This window comes from Nicrophorus vespilloides, unplaced genomic scaffold (assembly GCF_001412225.1).
Source record: "Nicrophorus vespilloides isolate i.1.1-1 unplaced genomic scaffold, Nicve_v1.0, whole genome shotgun sequence".
In the NCBI taxonomy this organism is placed as follows: domain Eukaryota; kingdom Metazoa; phylum Arthropoda; class Insecta; order Coleoptera; family Silphidae; genus Nicrophorus; species Nicrophorus vespilloides.
Genome location: NW_017098522.1, coordinates 22805 through 40446, shown reverse-complemented (window position 1 = coordinate 40446; position 17642 = coordinate 22805). Strand labels below are relative to the sequence as shown.

Here is a 17642-nt window from a genome sequence, read left to right as displayed (position 1 = left end):
GTGAAACAGATTTTATTGATCACTCATACACATATATAACTAATCACATATTTACAAATATACACATTCAAATATTACTATATTTTAATATATAGAACCCATAAACGTTCGAAAAATGACCCGTATTTATTAATCGCGTTTTATTATAATTATTTGTTATGTAATATAACATAAAAATTCAATGTATCATCGAGTTAAATACAAAAAAAAACATAAAAAAAAATAAACCAAATAAAACTTCAATTTATCTCCTTCCAAATAATTCCACATACATATATCGTACAAGTAACACAAAAGAAAATGTTAACACTTCATTTTTTTTTCTAAAGGAGAGAGCACGTGTATTTTGAAACCAAGAAGTACTTCCTCCTAAATAAAAAAAAAATGAAATTTTAACATTTTTTTTTTTTTTTTCATTAGAAATTCTTTGGGAAAACGCGATTCGCCCGCAACTTCTATTCCAAGTTGTGGAACTATCCCAATTTCAAATTAATCATTTAAAGAAAGGATGTACCATCAACATAATGAAAAAGATTCTGCAATATCGATAATCGAATATATAAAAAGCAATTAGTAAAAATATGTTCATCTCTCTACAGGATTTTCTTTATAATAGCACCAATACATGCAACTCCCACCTAAATTATCTTTCATATTGATTGTTTTTTTTTTTTAATTATGTTGACTGGTACAATTTCTGGTACAGAGTATTAAAGAGAAGAGAAAAAAAAACACACAGATGAACTACTACTGGCAGATCAGAAGACGACACTTTCTAAAAAAATTAAAGTACAACGACCTACGATCACAAATGCATGGTTATTTCCTCTTGCTTTATTGTTAGTTTCTTTTAAATCTAAATATGCATCAAATACGTCTTCCGTTTCTGCAGTAATTTCGCACGATAATTAAAGAAAAAAAAACATAATATATATATATATATGAAGTGAAACAAATATGGAAAAGAAAATATAAATTCAGATAAATAGGAATGTGACTTAACACCTAAAGTAAGATTAAATTTAAGCGTATTTTGAAGAAAAAATCGTCTGAACCCTTCCAAAGCCGCTTGAATTTAAGCCGGATTAGCTTGCACCATTGATTCGTTTTTATTTAATTATTTATTTATTCAAAAAATTGTTTCTTTTCTTTTTTTTTAATATATATATTCAACATACAGAGGCGAAAAAATGTGAACACCTTCAAGAAATTAAACAGAAAAAAATAATATGAACGAACAGCATTTCTCTTTTGCAACAAGAAAATTCAGTCTTTGAAATAAAACAAAAATGATTCATATAAAATTAGTAAGTATTACTGTAGTATATATAAAAAAAATATTTTTTAGTTTAGAAAATTGAAAAAACTTTAGTACAGGAAAGAATTTCCAATTTTTTTTTTGATAATAATAAACTAATAGTTATAAAAAAAAACAAGAACATGATTTAAGTCATTGTTTCATTTGTCGTGAAAAAAAATAATGATAATTGAAATGTATTTCTACAAATTTCAACATCGTAAAAATATAGTATTCGATTTCCATACTAGGTTAGTTTCTCTTATAAGTGTTCATTCTTTTCGTTAAGTACCTATAACTATACAAATATACAACATATTTTGTTGATGGACACGAGAGTGAATAACAACAAAACTAACGGTCAATTTTGTACAGAAAAACAAAATCATAAAAAATACTGATAGGTATATACATTTAAAATTAAAACCAGGCGACAGAACTAAAAGTCTCCTTTAAAAAAAAAACATGTTCTTCAGGTTCTTCCGCAAACTTTGAATAATGCTGTTGATTAATTATTAAATTGTTCACTTTGTTGATTTGCGAACTAAAAGAAGATAAACAAAAACAGTAAAGAGAGCTTTATAATTTACGCATCATCATTATTATTTTTTTTTAATATTTCACATTGGTTTCTCTCCTCATTATTATTTTTTTTGTATAATTTTTCCCTTACATAACAGCCTTTGTTAATTAGTTTATTCTGTTTATAAAACATACACTTATTCACGAAACTAATGGAGTCGACTTCAAATATTGAAAGTTATTATTATTATTATTACACCAACTTGACACAAATACTGATTCTTCTTCATGCTTTCTTCGATTAAATGAACAAATATAAATTCCAGAATGACTAAATAAAAAAAAATACAATGAAATCCAAGAATCTGGCAGACTCAATCTAAGCCAAGAAGACAGGACAGATAGCTTCCGATACATTGTGAATTAAAAGTATTTACACATAGAACTAATCCAAACAAGTATGAGCTAATCCATGATTAACGAATGGTTTTAGGAAAGACAAGTCGTATATTATTTGTGCAAATCGGATTTTTTTTTCTTTTTGCCAATCGCAAACCAAAACAGATATCCAAGATTATTCATCCGAAAAGACAGCATGTATAAGTACTAATCACACACAAAAAAAGAAAGAAAGAAAGAAAACATATCCTTTGCTTTTTTCCATTGCACGTAGTAAAAAATAATGTCATATTGTTTTTGTTATATATAATGTATATATAAGTTACTAAAAAATACTAAACAGCCTCTTTTTCTTTTATATCCTTACAGACTAAGTGGGTAAATTACAAATAATAAAATTACAAGAAAGAAAATAATAAATTAGAAAAACATTACCTAAGCTCCGAAATTTTAATTAATACAAAAAAAAAAAACAAGACTAATTTTTTTCATAATTATTATTTTTTGTTTCCTTTTCAAATATAATTTTTGTATTCGTTTTTTTTTTATATATATATATACAACTGAACGAAAACCTCACACGTCCTTACAATTTCCTTTTTTGATACTTTTTTTTTTTAATTAATCATATATATTATTTTTTTTGTAAATTTTAAATTTATGTTTATTTTATTACATACGTGTTTTTTTTTTATAAAGCCCTAACAAGAAAGTGAAACCGAACACAATAATACTATAATTTTCATCAGAAAAAAAAAATAAAGCAAATATATATATCCTCGCCTTGAGTGTTCAGAGTGACAATATAAAAAAAAAATAGAAAAATTAAATAAAAAATAATTACGATAGTAGTATAAAAGGCAATATCATTCATCATGGAAGTAATTAGAAATAAATAAATACATTTTAAGACAATATTTTGTAAACGTCCAATCTTTTAGTATGAATAATCGTAAGTATAATAAAAAGTCGAGCATCATTGTCCTCTTGTAATCATAATTAAAACCATTCTCCATGAAATCAAAGCGGGATTTTCTTAATTATTTACCTTAAGCAAATCAAGAGTCTAAATACTTCCAATCACAATGAACCCCCTGTCAATTAAAGAGTGTTGTTTTGCTTGTTTTTCGCACATAAACCTCACCAAGAAAGGATGAAGAGAAAATAAAAATATTTTTTTTTAGTATATATATATATATGTCGTTCTGTTCGGATATACATATATACAGGTTGGCCTGGCTTTAAATATATTGTTTGTTTTTTTTTGAGTTTGCTTTTAGTTTTTTTTTTTTACATACAGCGCGACGTGTTGATCCTTTGCGGCCACCATCCTCGTAGACTCAGCCGTCCCGCGTACCATCTAGAACGCGGGCTATAACTTAGGCATCACGTCACTTCCATCACAAGATTGTTCTTCCTCACGATAGACTTGGCTTTGCTGGTCGGCGATGATGAGCCTGGTTCGCATTGACTCACTTCTTGGGCGTTCACTGGATCTGCATCGGTAGACATAGGAATTTCTAAAATGTTGGCACTGTAACACGAGTTATGAAAGACTTTAATCTCGGAAAAGTGGACAATTATTGAATTATTCGACATACCTATGACTATTGTTTATCGATACTTTGTGTGCAGAGGTTCGCAGCTTTAACGCATAAGGTATCCCCCCTCCTCTAAAGCCAACTTCATAAGAAACAGAAAAACAAATATATTAGTAACAATGTTAAATAGAAATAATAACTTAATTCTTAAATAATATAAATTTAAAAAAATATATCCTAATAAATGTAATCCAAAATTGACTTAATGTTTTAGGAATATCTTTAAAATATATACCTGTTGATCATCGTTATATTGACTTTGAGATTATATAGTTTCGTGTTTTGTATTTATTTTGAAAATCCTATTTGTATTAGTAAGTATGTTAATTTTTTTTTAAAATCATGAATGAATGATTATGTGCAACTCACCGTCCATTAATTGTGTGATACCATTCGCTGTGCCGATAAAATGATCCGCATTGGATGATGAAATGGTATGTGTATTATGGGTTCTTGATTTAACATCGGGCTGAACGTTAACACTATTTAACTTAGGACTAGTCAAGGTACTTGCAATATAAGAATGTTTTTTGGTCAGGTGCGCGGAGCCCGCCACGTCATACATACTAAACTTGGAGCAGCCCACTACACCACTATCAACAGCGTCACCACGATTAGACACGGAAGACTCACAAACCGACGGGAATAACAATGAAGACGACGACGACGTCGATGACAACGACGTTGTGGTCGCGCTGGTGGTCGTCGTCGTCGTCTCCGACGGAGATGTTTGCCGCGTGTCCGTCACCGGCACTTCCATAGAAATGTCATAGTCCAGCATATACGGTGCACTGATAAAAGAGGAATCGGTAAAAACGTCCGTCTCGTCCAGAGTTTTCAATTCTAGAGAGAACGGTACGTTGGCACTGGGAAAACAGAAGTGGTCCTCCGGCAACAAGCTGCTGGGCGGAGACCATTGGGGCGGTGGCGTTTTCGGACGAAAATGGTGCCTGCGCAAAGAAAAACATTAACAACGTTGAGCAGAGTTTCGCCATCGCGTATGAAACTAACCATTCCTGCCGTAAGGCTTTGAACACCTCGTCATCCTTATTTTGTATTCTATTAACCTCCTGCATCTGGACGGACTGCTGCTGCGTGTTGCATAGACCGTTCGCAGGGACGGTCTGTTGTGCTGGTTCCACCTTGATTCGTTTCAAGTAGTTACCGTCCGCATGTAGATAACTATTACTAACATCACCACATGTCCTAACCTCCATCTGTTCACTTTTAATATCAGTTCTTGCGACATTATTAACTACATCTAAATTAGAATAACAGTCACTTTTCACTTCGCGCCTTTCGTTCTTATACTGCTGCTGCTGCTGCTGGTGTTGTTTAGTAGAATCGTATATTGTATAATCGACTGTCGACCAAAAGTCATCCGTGCCATCCATTGCCAGTCTGTCCAAAATGACTCGACCACCTCTGCCCATTCGGCGTCGTGCTAAACCTACGCACCGTCGATTCGATAGCGATGTCAAAGCATACCTAAACCTCTTCTGAGCTTGTCCGTTCTCCTCTTTCGAACACCACGGCCAATTACCTTCAGATGGTAAGGGCTAAAACAAAATATCAAATATAAATCTTCTAATATATCGAATGACTACAAGAGTACTCACCATGTGATAGGTACATAGTTTATTCCGACGGAAGGCGAATTGACCTTCGTCTTCCTCCACCTCCGGTTCTGGGGAGGCAGTGGGCACGGGCTCCTCATCCGAGGACACCGCGCTCATTGTCTCCATAGTAGCGGGTCCGACTGCTCCAGCTATCCGATTGTGCGGTTTATGCTTACGCCTCTTGTACTGTCTTTTTTCTTTCCGTTGTATAACCTCATCTTTATGAATAGCCTTATTTCTCCAGCTCCCGTCGGTAATATGGTTGTGCAAAATGGGCGTAAAGGCGGGTCTCATGGACTTGTTGTTGTTCATCACCTCTGCAGCGACCAAACCGCTGAAATCCTTGGCAGTGTATCTCTTCTCAAACACTTCCACCGTCAGGTGCAGGTACTCCCGTTTCATCTTCTCCCTCCGTTTGATAAACTCCAGCAGCGTCACAGCCCTAGTAAGGTCACGGCGCAATTTCAACATCTTCTCGTACGATGTTTCGTCATTCTTTCTGTTCTTCCGCGTCTGCATCTTCTCAGTCCTCCGTCGGAAAGCCAGGTAGGGATTGTTCACAGCCGTTCCCGACCTATGTTCCGTCTTCACAGCCAATAACAACGGATGCTGCTATAAAAAAATAAATAAAACCAGAATATAAATACTATTCAAATTTGCACCCATTCAATTACTCCTAGATCGTACCAATGTCAAGCGTTTATTCAGCCAGTAATCGAATACTGCGATAATGAGATCATCATCCTCCTTGAGCAGCGCCTTCGCCTCCTGCAGCGAGACCACTGTCTGGCCACTGTTCTTCTCCAACCGATCCATCATCTCCTCGAACTTCAATGGATTTAAATCCAGCTTTTTCGCCTGAAGGTCCAGCCACCTTTCATCTTCGGAATCCATATCGTAATCCGGTATGTCTTGCTCCATGGTAAAAGCTAAACACAAAATAGAATATATTAAAATATAGAATTATACTACATAAAAATTGTTTCAGTCATTGTTGATGTACAGGTTATTCGACTAACTACGCTACGTTCAAGTATTTGGTATTATAAAATGGAAATTAACACAGAATTTCATAAATTTTTACACCCAACAAATTTTTGGATAACTGAATCAGACATCTTCGTCAACCAAACCAAATTAAATCGTAATTCTTACTAGGCATGTTCAAAAGGCGTGTACCAACCACTACACCTCAAAGAGTAAATATGTAAATATACAATCTAATTATGGTTTTGTGTACTATTTTTTTTTTGTAGGCTGTGGGTGCATTATAATGCGTAAGCTGTCTATCCATTTATAATTTGGGTTGCTAACTAAATGAGATTAATTATTTTAAATATACATATATATTGGATGTCTGAAATATATATTTATCGAAACAACAACGTACGCTGCATGTGAATGAGTTGGCGGGGTTGCTTGTAGTTGGCGGGATACAGTTTGTCGTACACCTCCTGTTGTGGTATGTCCGATACCTCTGGAGTCGGGATGATGAGCCCCGCGCATATTGCTCGTTGCAGGTGATGCTCCTAAAAAACAAAAAAGAGTAATTACTAAAACACCAATTATTAATAAGGCATCTATTTTAGTAGCCAGAGCTGAAGTATGAGAAATATAAGAATTTTAAACATTATTTGTTCAAGAAAATAAACACGAATGCTTTCATCCCAGGCAAATATTTGTCCAACAATTAGTATAACGATATTCGGTAGATTCGTTTTCGAAAAGAAAAACCCGTTCAAATAAAAATAAAATCTATTTGATAGATATAACCGGAAATGCTTTTATTCGAATATAACGAATCGAAAAATTATGTAATAATAGTGCGCCGGCGGCTGAACCGTTGTTTACAATTCCATATGTTGGAAATTAATTAAAATTTATATTTGCATAGCGCCAACATAAACATGAAGTGCATATTAGCGGAAACAAAATCATTGAAATATACAAAAAAGAATACAAATTAATTGTAATTTATATTCATAAAATGAAAACCTAAAATCATATAAAAAAAAATATGCAATATTAAAGAATATTCCAAATCGAACGTGTTTTATTTTAACCCTTTGTTACCTGAACATAGTTAAAATGAAAAAAGTATAAAATTTCTTTGGATTTCTTTTAAAATATATTAAAATTTAGTTGCATTTAAATTTCAGCAATATTTTGAATTTTAAGCATAAAACGTATAATAAGTGAATTATAGTGATTTAGATTACAAAAAAGGATCATATATACATTTAGTGACAATATTATTTTTGTATTCTGCTATACAAAAAAAAACTAAACAGAAGTGACAAGTATTACTTGAATGTAGATTTATACTCGCTTGGTGTTTCCTATTGCAAAACAAATCATATTTGTATACAATATAAAGATTACATTTAAGTATTTAGATCTGTTTCACGTCTGTTTATAATTTAAATAGTGACTTAAATGTGCCGGTATAGTCAGACGACATAGGGTTAAAATAGTAAGTATTTCTTGCTGTATAGTGTTCTTTCTTAAGTTAATGTTCGATCTCATAGCCTCCGACCAAACGTACAAACATAAGTATGAACTTACAATGATGTAAATCGAACCAGACGGCGGCTATGTGGAACATTCTTATTATGTATTTGATTACATGTTAAATTAATTGTATATTATTTGTATTGAAAATATATGTACTGACTTATTTGTACTTAATTATTTTAAGTATTACCATTACAAGTAATACATTTAGAAGTTGTCTAAAAAAAATTCCCGATCAACCTTTGGAAAAGCGAGAATTTCAATATACAAAATTATATAAAATTTATAATTGAATACCTTGGGCAAAACGACTTCGGTCAATATCTCTTTGGTCCAATAAAAATGCGTACCGTATCTATTTCATTATATGTTTTCATGTACTATTCTTAAATAACTTCATATAAAAATTATATTAATAATAATTATATTAATATTTAAAGTATGCAATTAAAAATATGATAAAATAAATTTTGAAGCAATAATAAGAAAATGTTTAAACGGTTTATATTTAACGAGCTTTTATGTAATCGAGTATAAATATTATTTATTTTTATTTTGCGTGAACTGCCATTGGCGCAAATGGCATATGGCCAAGCAAATGTTTCTGCCAAATCATGGCAATACAAATCTTGGTAAATAGAAAATACCGGTTTGAAAAATTGAAAAAAAAAATATATATATGCTCACAGCAATGCATGAATTCGCGAGATGGCATCCGAATTGAAATTATTAATTTCCTGTTACATATATACACGTTCAAATATCCGTACGAACGAACAGACAGTCGACATGTAGTATTCATATTGTCCATTTAAAGTTCGTTCTAGCCAATTTCAAGCATTATCTGTTTGTTTTTTAGCTGAAACTTGTTTTCTTTTTTAATAAATATATAATCTTGGACAGAAAGACCTCTGCCTGATAAATAAATATATAATCTCACGGTACGACCGAAATTAAACTGAATTATATTAATACATACGATGTTGTGGGTGAACAGTAAAATGTACATTCGTACGAACGAAGAGTCGAATATGTAACAAAATAACGTAGAAACATATACATATAAGTCTCAAACTTTCGACATCTGTGCAACCCTTCTGCACCCCTCGTCAAAAAAAAAATCGCATATACTTTAATAACAAACATAAATATGAAGTTGAAAAATGCAAGATGTATTTCAGGACTTTCTCTGTTAAAACTCGATACACATGTTGCATTTGCAAGCAGAATGATGTTAAAGTACTCTCCTTATGCTTAGTTTTTAATAATCCGTCTGTAGCTAATTCCAACAATTGCTCCTTTTCCGCTTGAGATAAACCTTCTGGCATGGACGTTGTATCTTATTTTTGTTTAAATCACATGAATATAGTTTTTCAGGTCCACTTGTAAAATATCTGAATGCTTTTCTCAGTATAATTTCAGCATAAATTTTACCAGCCGATCATGTCAAAAACTCATGAAGATAATCTTGAATGTTGAGGATTCAAATTATATCAAACTCTTCCCGTCTCCCAGAGGATACGCGTATAACACTTTGGGAAACACTGATATAAGCTAAACAATAAAATTGTCTTTTTCAATAATTTTAAAACTAATTAACGTACATTTGTGTACAAGTAAACTGAGGTCTACCTTGTATTTAACATTTTTCTATCCATAGTAGTCATCGAAGTCCAACAAGAGTATTTTGTAATATTTATCAGTGGTTTCCAAAGAAAAAATTATATATTAACATAGAGAAATATCACAAAGGGTACTCGTTATACCAGTGATAGCGTTGCATCACGGAAATTTTTCAATAATAGTTTCTAAATTAAAAATCAAACGAAAAATTAAAACATCAAACGAGCAGAAAGACAGTAAATTATCGATGCAAGTGACATTATTATAACATTATAAAACAGAAACTGTTACGTTGAAAACGTTTTTTTTTTATCGCAATTTAAAAATATTCCCATTTATTAGTATATTTTACTTTTTTTGTATCAGATACTTTTTGGGACAAACAAAATGATTGGGTCGCTCATAACAAAAATTAACATGGTTCACTAAGATATTTAGCGCACAGTGCAAATACTAAGTTTTACAAAAGTTTCAAAACTAGAAAAAGTCAATATTCATAATTTTACCCTTTTGTTAGTATGACACTACATGAGAAATATTATAATCAGTTATAAAAATAAATAATATTTATAGAATGTTCATGATTATAAAAATATGTACTTATTTAGTTAATTATATGGAAGAGTTCATAATTTATGATTATTTATTTTGAATTTGTGTTCCTTTAATCTGACAAAAGTCATTATTTTATGCAATACAGTGGAACCTCGCTTAACGAGCATAATTCGTTACAGAAATTCCTGATTTTTACTCGTATAGTGAAACAATTTTCCCCATATAAACTAATGTAAAATACGAAAAAGCGTTCCATGTCGGTAAAACAAAGTATAACTTGGTCTCGCTTTTTTAATGATTTTGCTTTTCATATCTATGCAAGTGTTATTAAATTTTTCAAAAACACAAATAACAAATATAAATACAAATAATATATGAACAAAAGTTTTGAAAATGATGTAGCAGACGCACAATTTGAGACCTCTTCTCGTCACTCGTCATGCTCATTAACCGAAATGCTCGTTAATCCATGTGCACGTAAAGCGAGGTTCCACTGTATGTGTTAATATTATAAGACAGCTATTTTAATCATGAAATCAATTATTAGTAGAACCTGTAATAGATCCAGTTCTTTTTTTAATGTAAAGCACATTTCATTTTATTCTCAATTATCAGATCATAATATTCTCTAAGCGCTAAACTCAATGATAATATCAAAAATATTAAATATGAAAAGTAATATACATAAAGAATGTTTCTCCATCCCGTAACGGTCATAAACCTATCGCAATGCTGAGATGGGTTACTGGAGAGGATGCTTCTCGAGAGATTCAATTTCTGAAAACTTGAGATATAAATTCTAAGAAAGAAAAAAAAATGGAAAAGGGACTTGCCGCTTACAATGCTTAACAGAAAAAAAAAAGGTTTTAACCCAAGAAAAAGGGAAAAATAAGGAGATAAGCCTCTTTTACAATTTCGAATTGAAAGTAACATAAAGCGTGTAACTAATCCGTGCGGATACAAATGCGGAATGAAAGCACATGTTATGGATAATCGCGGTTTTCTTTCTCCGAACGTCTCGGTTTGCGTTAATTAAAATTGAAATGGGTTTCCCCTTTTCTATGTGTCTAGAAACTGTACTCGTCTTGTCTTGGTATTAAGTCTCATACTGAATTATACACATCGTCCGACCATCATAGGCAGTAAAACCATTCGTATAATTGCATTTTCTTGTTTTCCGCAGAGAGTTCAAAAATAATTAACTTTCGAACTATTTTCATATAAAAGTAATTCTTTATGTGTAGTGTTACTTTAGTAAATGATATATATCATATTTCATTTGCTATAGTCGAACTTTTTGTTTTGATAAATAATAACTATAACTAGTAAGTTTTGCTATACTAGTCATAGCTACTACTCACAGCCCACACATTTCGCGTTATATTTAACTGAAAAAATAACTTGTAGGAAGTTATGGAAACATAAATTTTCTTTTTAATGTATACATTACATATTTTTACACATTAAATGTAAATGTCATTAATCAATGGCATTTAATATGTCGAAATAGGTTGTCAATATAAATACACATACTTCCTATATAAAGTTTTTTGTATTATCTAATCAACAACATTTACGTATTTGTCACATTTACTAGAACTAAACATATATTCAACAATACCTCAAATAGTGCTGCTTCGATCAGTCTTGCATTCAATAAAATTGCAAAACAAACAATTTTAATTGGGAAAATAAATTCTGAAATTATTTTTTTTCCCATTATACAGTAACGTTTTTCTGAAACAAACTTATATTTACAATTACGCAAACTAAATCTTTGCAGTAGAGTGTAGACTGAATGTAAAGTTTTGGGCGAAGCTAATTACGTGGTATATCACCCTCGCGTAGGTAATTTTTGATTGATCGCATTTCGAGTCCGTATGAGGGTGGAAAAAGCCGAGTCACAATTTCCATTAGAAAAAATATTTAAAAAAAGAAGGTGTAGTTAGAGCTACGACTATAATAAATTAAATTGCAGCCCGCCGTCAAGAAAAGAAAATTAAAAAAAAAAGGAGGGAAGGTAATTACATCCTGTTTCACTCTAAATTTTCCTACATCATAATATTTTATATTAACTCGATTTTACTTTAACATTGATAATTTAACTATCATCGTTGTTTTCATTTAAACATTTCTACTTTATAATAAGGAATATAAATTCTGACACAAACTAATGTTTACTGTTTATATTTATGTGGTTTTAAAGTACTCAGAAAAAATTAAGAATATTGGCGGAAACAATTACCCGCACTATGCGAGGTATCCTTTGAGAAGAGCAGCATTTCTCAACCACTAGTCACGCAAAAAAATAAAAATATAGAGCTATTTTTTCACAATAGTAATTTTTCTAGCATAATGTTGTCACCGTTCCGCTTTTAACACTTTGTTAATTTTGTCAATATCTTGGACAAATTTATAAATAATCAAATTTTTCTATTATTGTTTAATTGGAAATAATTACTCCTTATGTGGTCCCACGTTGGAACCACTGGCACACAAAGGATTTAAAAAAAGTTATTTTCCGGCCCACATTAACTTTTGGGTTGAAGAACACTGGTATAGAAAGTTTTACAATACAATACATTCTTTTTCACAATTGCATCTAAATTCAAAGAAAATTACCTCTCGTCTTGTATTTTTTTTTTGTCCTCGAGACATGAAAATTCTTCGCATTTACCAAAATGGACTCAGGTAAAGAAATATTTATTTATTTTCAACACCTGCAGCCACTACTTGTTACTCAATTTCGAGAATTCCACAGAAATATGTTTTGGCGCCAAAAGTGATTAACATCCACGCACGTAGAGCGACGTCCGATTGATGTGATACAACATATTGTTCGGGAATTAATTTCTACGAAATTTCAATGAGATAATTTCAGTTCGCATTCGCAAAGCAAGTTGGTAATTGGCTCACTGGGATTTCATTTACGCAATAATCTCGTTCACCTACTAATTAATGAGCCCATTTGTTCAACGCTTATTATAAAGTTACAAAAACAGGAAACAAATTTTACCATTTGAAAAGAATGACACTTTGAACTATACTATTAAATATATTTCATTCAATTTTAACAATATATATTAGGGAATAAAAACGACGCTACGGTACTAAGCCAAAGTGCATATAATCCAATCGATGATTGAATTCATTATAAGCCAATATTGATTTTGGGTTTATAAAAATAGCATAGCCATTGGGGGTAGGCAAACAATGGAATAGCATTTCGTGTCGACATTAATATGATTTTACTGAACGCGTATCCACGCTCTTAGTTATGAAATAATCAAATTTGATAAAGCACAAAAAATATTTAAAAAAAAACCTTTGAAATTTTAGATTAAAATTATCAATATTTTAATGCAACTTTCACATTACACTTCCTTCAATGTTTAGAAGTTAAACTTCAAATTTTATAATTCGTATAAAATATAGAGGAAATTTAGTAGTAAAAATACTATTAATACTACGATTAATTAGCTCAGAATTCATCCATTTAAGGTTCGTTAATATAATTGCATGTTATATGTTTCATATATCATTAATGATATCATAGGAAATTGCATGGAATTGTGTATGTCAATGTTTAATGAACAGAGTAGTATAAAAAAAAGTATGTAATTCCAGTTCATATTTCCAATGACTCATACTATTTTTTATACGATCTCGTGCTACTGTATTATCTATAAGAGGTTACGAATGATTCTAATCACACAAAATTGAAGTAAACATTTCATAACAAATTATTTCGGTAGTTTTAAGATGATTTTTAAAGTATATTTACCAACATTTATTTGAACACAAGTAAATGATATTTAAAAAAAATAAATAAATATTATTATGCATACAATTTTGATATTTGGTTGATAGACCTTTGTAATAATTCTTTTTTTAATGTTTCAAATATTAATATTTTTTAGTTTTTTTTTTTAATAAAATACATCAATTCAAAGTATAAATTATGTAATAACAAATAATAACAAATTATAGTTTTATTTATTAAATAAATTAAAATTACTCCAAAAATTACTGAATTTTATCATAAATTTTAATATTTAATACTCGGAAGAATCGTATAAATTGTAATAATTTACAATTAGTACGAATTCCCGGACTTACGAACAAAATTCTAAAAGCTCTAACTTGTTAGAAGAAGATTTATAACTGTCCAAGCAAAAATTGATAATTTCTTTAATAAAACATAATATTTTTGGTCGTTTTTTTATTATTTGTATTCATATGCAATGTAATTTGCATACCATCATTTTGATTTTGTTGAATTTTTAGTTCGCAGTTTAATAAATTTCATTCACGAATAATGCTTAATTTATTTAGATCAAGTGGTAATTCCATTATAGATTCGTAAATTAACGTATATGATGCTGGACGTTGAAGTGTTTTGATTAGCGTTGAATGTAAAATAAATTGAATTGCTCTAGTACAAAAGTACTAAATCAAGAGCGAATTGATTGAAATACAAAAATTGTTATTTGAAGTAAATATCTGATCTTTTGAAAAACTTGATATAAAATGTAATACAGTGGAACGTAAGAAACGAGAATTGTAAGAAAAATGACTCGCTTAACGAGTGGCGATTAGAAGAGAAGTCCCGGATATACCATATCATGTGTATTTTTGAATATGTTTCACTATACGAGTAAAAATCCGAAAATTTTGGAACGGACTGAACTCGTTAAGCGAGGTTCCACTGTATAATTAAGTCAATGTTAAACTGAATTCATTAAAACCATAAGAATTAAGTAAATTAATTCCACATTAAAAAAACATAATAATAATATTTATTGCACCAGTCATACAAAAGCAAATAACATTGAATATGTATTAGTAATAAAGTCAATCATTAAAAACCATTTAAATAAGATCTTTCCACTAGTTCAAAAATATTTTCATAAAATAAATATCTAATGCATCAACACATTAATTTATAAATATATTAGGTACAGCATATTTTTTAGAGTGTACATTATTGTCAAAAACCTTTTTTCTTTTTTTTTTCAATAGAAATACTTTCTCTGAATATTTTGCTGACTTATATACAATTGTATTCGACTTTTTATTGTATTCAAATCAAAGAATGATAAACAATTGTTTTAAATTTCAAGAATCTAATATATGTTATAATTAGATGTGCAGTTTCATTCATTATTATTTAAATAAATTACATATAACAAGAAAATATTGAAAAAATAGGAAACACATTTTGGGGAAATGGATTTTAAATTGCTTTTACACCCTTGATCATAATGGGTAACATTTGTGTTCATTGAATATTTTCCTTGGAATTCAGTTATTTTGTTTGCATGATTAAACTTTTGATTATATTGTTATTTGTAATTCATATTTAAGAGATTGTCATCAAATTATTACAGTGGATGGAATTATGATTGTTTTGGTAATTTTGCAATAGTAAGACAACTGTTGTCATCAGGTTTATTGAGTGAAGAATTAGTGTTTTTGTTTTGAATGCACACGTTTTTGGATCGAGTGGTCGTAGATTAGACGGATGGATGATGGTTGGATAGATGTTTTTGGAGGGGTGCGAAAGATGAGTGAGAATAGATCGGTGACAGTTCGAGACTGACACTTGTGTGGATCTAGATTTGAATATTGCGCGTAAATCCGATATTGCAAAGGTAATTTATGGGTTTAATTGTAAGAAAAGGATTTTGAAATATGTTTATGCCGGTTGCGCATGTAAGCGCGAAGCGAATACAAGATGGAGGGCAGAGACGTCGGAATCGGGACTGAATTAGAACGTTCGAAACTTACACATTCCTCCTCTTTTTCCATTCCTGATGGCATTTGAGGAACTGCCCGATTGATCGCTGAATAATCAGGAAGATCCGGGAGTTCCTCTGCCATGTAAATGGGCATAGGCTTGCTTGCATCCAGGGCCCTCGCCCTAAATGAAAGCTTGGACATCTTTGTTGACAGGGAAAGAGATACGACAAGGCCAACATAAAATGATCCTGTTAGGGGACTTTCCCGGGATTCGGGCCGTCCAAGACGGACACTAAACGATACTTGACGTTCTCTAGTACGTTCCCATTGTTTTTGTTTACACTCACTCAGTCACAAATACAGTAAAACAGTGTTGAAACTTTCCATGTTGAGCGTGTATTACAGAAAGCCATCATGGCGGCCCTGCCATGAAACCATTTACTAGGAACATGCAGTGCGCGGGAAGCGAACACGCACTGACTAGCGCAGTACTCATTCATGCCGACAACCACCGGAATGTCCAATTTACTACATAACAACACCGGATCGCTTCAAAACTGAACGACATTTTCGATGGGACAGACGACACCGGTCCCAGAACACCCAGCACATTCACTTATCACATTTGTCTTCCCATCCACTGACATTCATTTGACCAACGTACTAGTTACACTCGTTCTTAGTTACGACGACTACCGAACGTACACAAACCCCGAAATCAAACGTTTCGCAATGGCCAGCAGTCGCCAGCACCCATCCAAATTGATGACTGCACGCTTTTCCACGATTCCCACCAAACGAATTTCACTGACATCACGTATTTTCCACCAATTTCCCTTCCAACCCTTGACTTACTACGCGATGGAGGGGGTACACCATTCACTTTCGGGTAATCCCCGCTACGCCACGACGGCGCCACTTACCCGGAAACGGCGTCATCATACACGTGGACCTACCTACCAACGGCCTCTGGGCCTCGCCTCGTCTTCCTCCTTACGACATCTACCACAAAACATTTCAAATACTGCGTTTCTAACAACATTCTCTTCTATCTCAAATTGCTCCCTTTTCCTCACGACATCACATTCCGAAGTATTTCCATTCATCATCAATTACTACACGAATAACAAAAAAATAAAAATAAACACAATTAAAACAAAACTGAAATTTCAATTCAAATGATAAATCTGCTGGTACAGGCTGAATAATTCAATTCTAAAAATTAAAATTTGAATGATTAATGCACAACGGGTTGCCTATACCAAAAAAAAATATATTTTAAACTGTGTTTCCAAACATTTTATATTCCCACTTTAGAACCATAAAAACACCACCACATCACAAGTGGGAATTATTTATTTAATCAAAATCAAAATATTAGAAACTTTGTAACGTAAATATAAACAAAACCAACAGTATAATCTCGAACAAGTGAAAGTACATATTAAAAATTATATAACAATTATGAATACGTATTTTTCACATATACAAATACAGTGGAACCTCGCTTAACGACAAAATAAATTATAAGGAAAATAAGCATTAGCTTATATGGGGAAAATTGTTTCACTATACAAGTAAAAAAAAATCGGAAATTTTGGAACGTTAAGCGAGGTTCCACTGTATATAGATATAATGTATGATACAAATATTAAAGGTACACAGGAGCACTTATTGATGGTCACCACAACCGTTAAAAAAATAAATTATTGGAATATGTACCAATTAGAACAGTTGCTAATAATGCATGAAATGATGTAATTCATAATA

At 31.4% G+C, this 17642-nt stretch overlaps 1 protein-coding gene across 2 annotated transcripts; it reads right to left on the bottom strand.

Moving 5' to 3' along the window:
- Positions 1-3475: 3475 nt before the first annotated feature.
- Positions 3476-16764, bottom strand: LOC108562642 (enhancer of polycomb homolog 1). 2 transcript variants are annotated; one of them, XM_017921050.1, is made up of 8 exons: positions 15921-16764; positions 6829-6967; positions 6126-6367; positions 5439-6050; positions 4831-5378; positions 4189-4769; positions 3820-3901; positions 3476-3752 (listed from the first exon to the last, which is right to left on the bottom strand). In XM_017921050.1, the coding sequence occupies exons 1-8, from the start codon at positions 16071-16073 to the stop codon at positions 3605-3607; spliced, it is 2505 nt and encodes an 834-aa protein (XP_017776539.1). In that variant the 5' UTR covers positions 16074-16764; the 3' UTR covers positions 3476-3604. The 2 variants fall into 2 exon arrangements, with proteins under 2 accessions (XP_017776539.1, XP_017776540.1); XM_017921051.1 differs by having other exon boundaries at positions 5439-6047.
- Positions 16765-17642: the final 878 nt, after the last annotated feature.

Coding starts and splice junctions, on each gene's coding strand:
- LOC108562642 (XM_017921050.1), bottom strand. CDS start 16,073: ATGTCCAAGCTTTCATTTAGGGCGAGGGCCCTGGATGCAAGCAAGCCT. Junction 6,368..6,828: donor CCAACTCATTCACATGCAGC/GTACGTTGTTGT, acceptor TTTTGTGTTTAG/CTTTTACCATGGAGCAAGAC. Junction 3,902..4,188: donor TATCACACAATTAATGGACG/GTGAGTTGCACA, acceptor TTTCTTATGAAG/TTGGCTTTAGAGGAGGGGGG.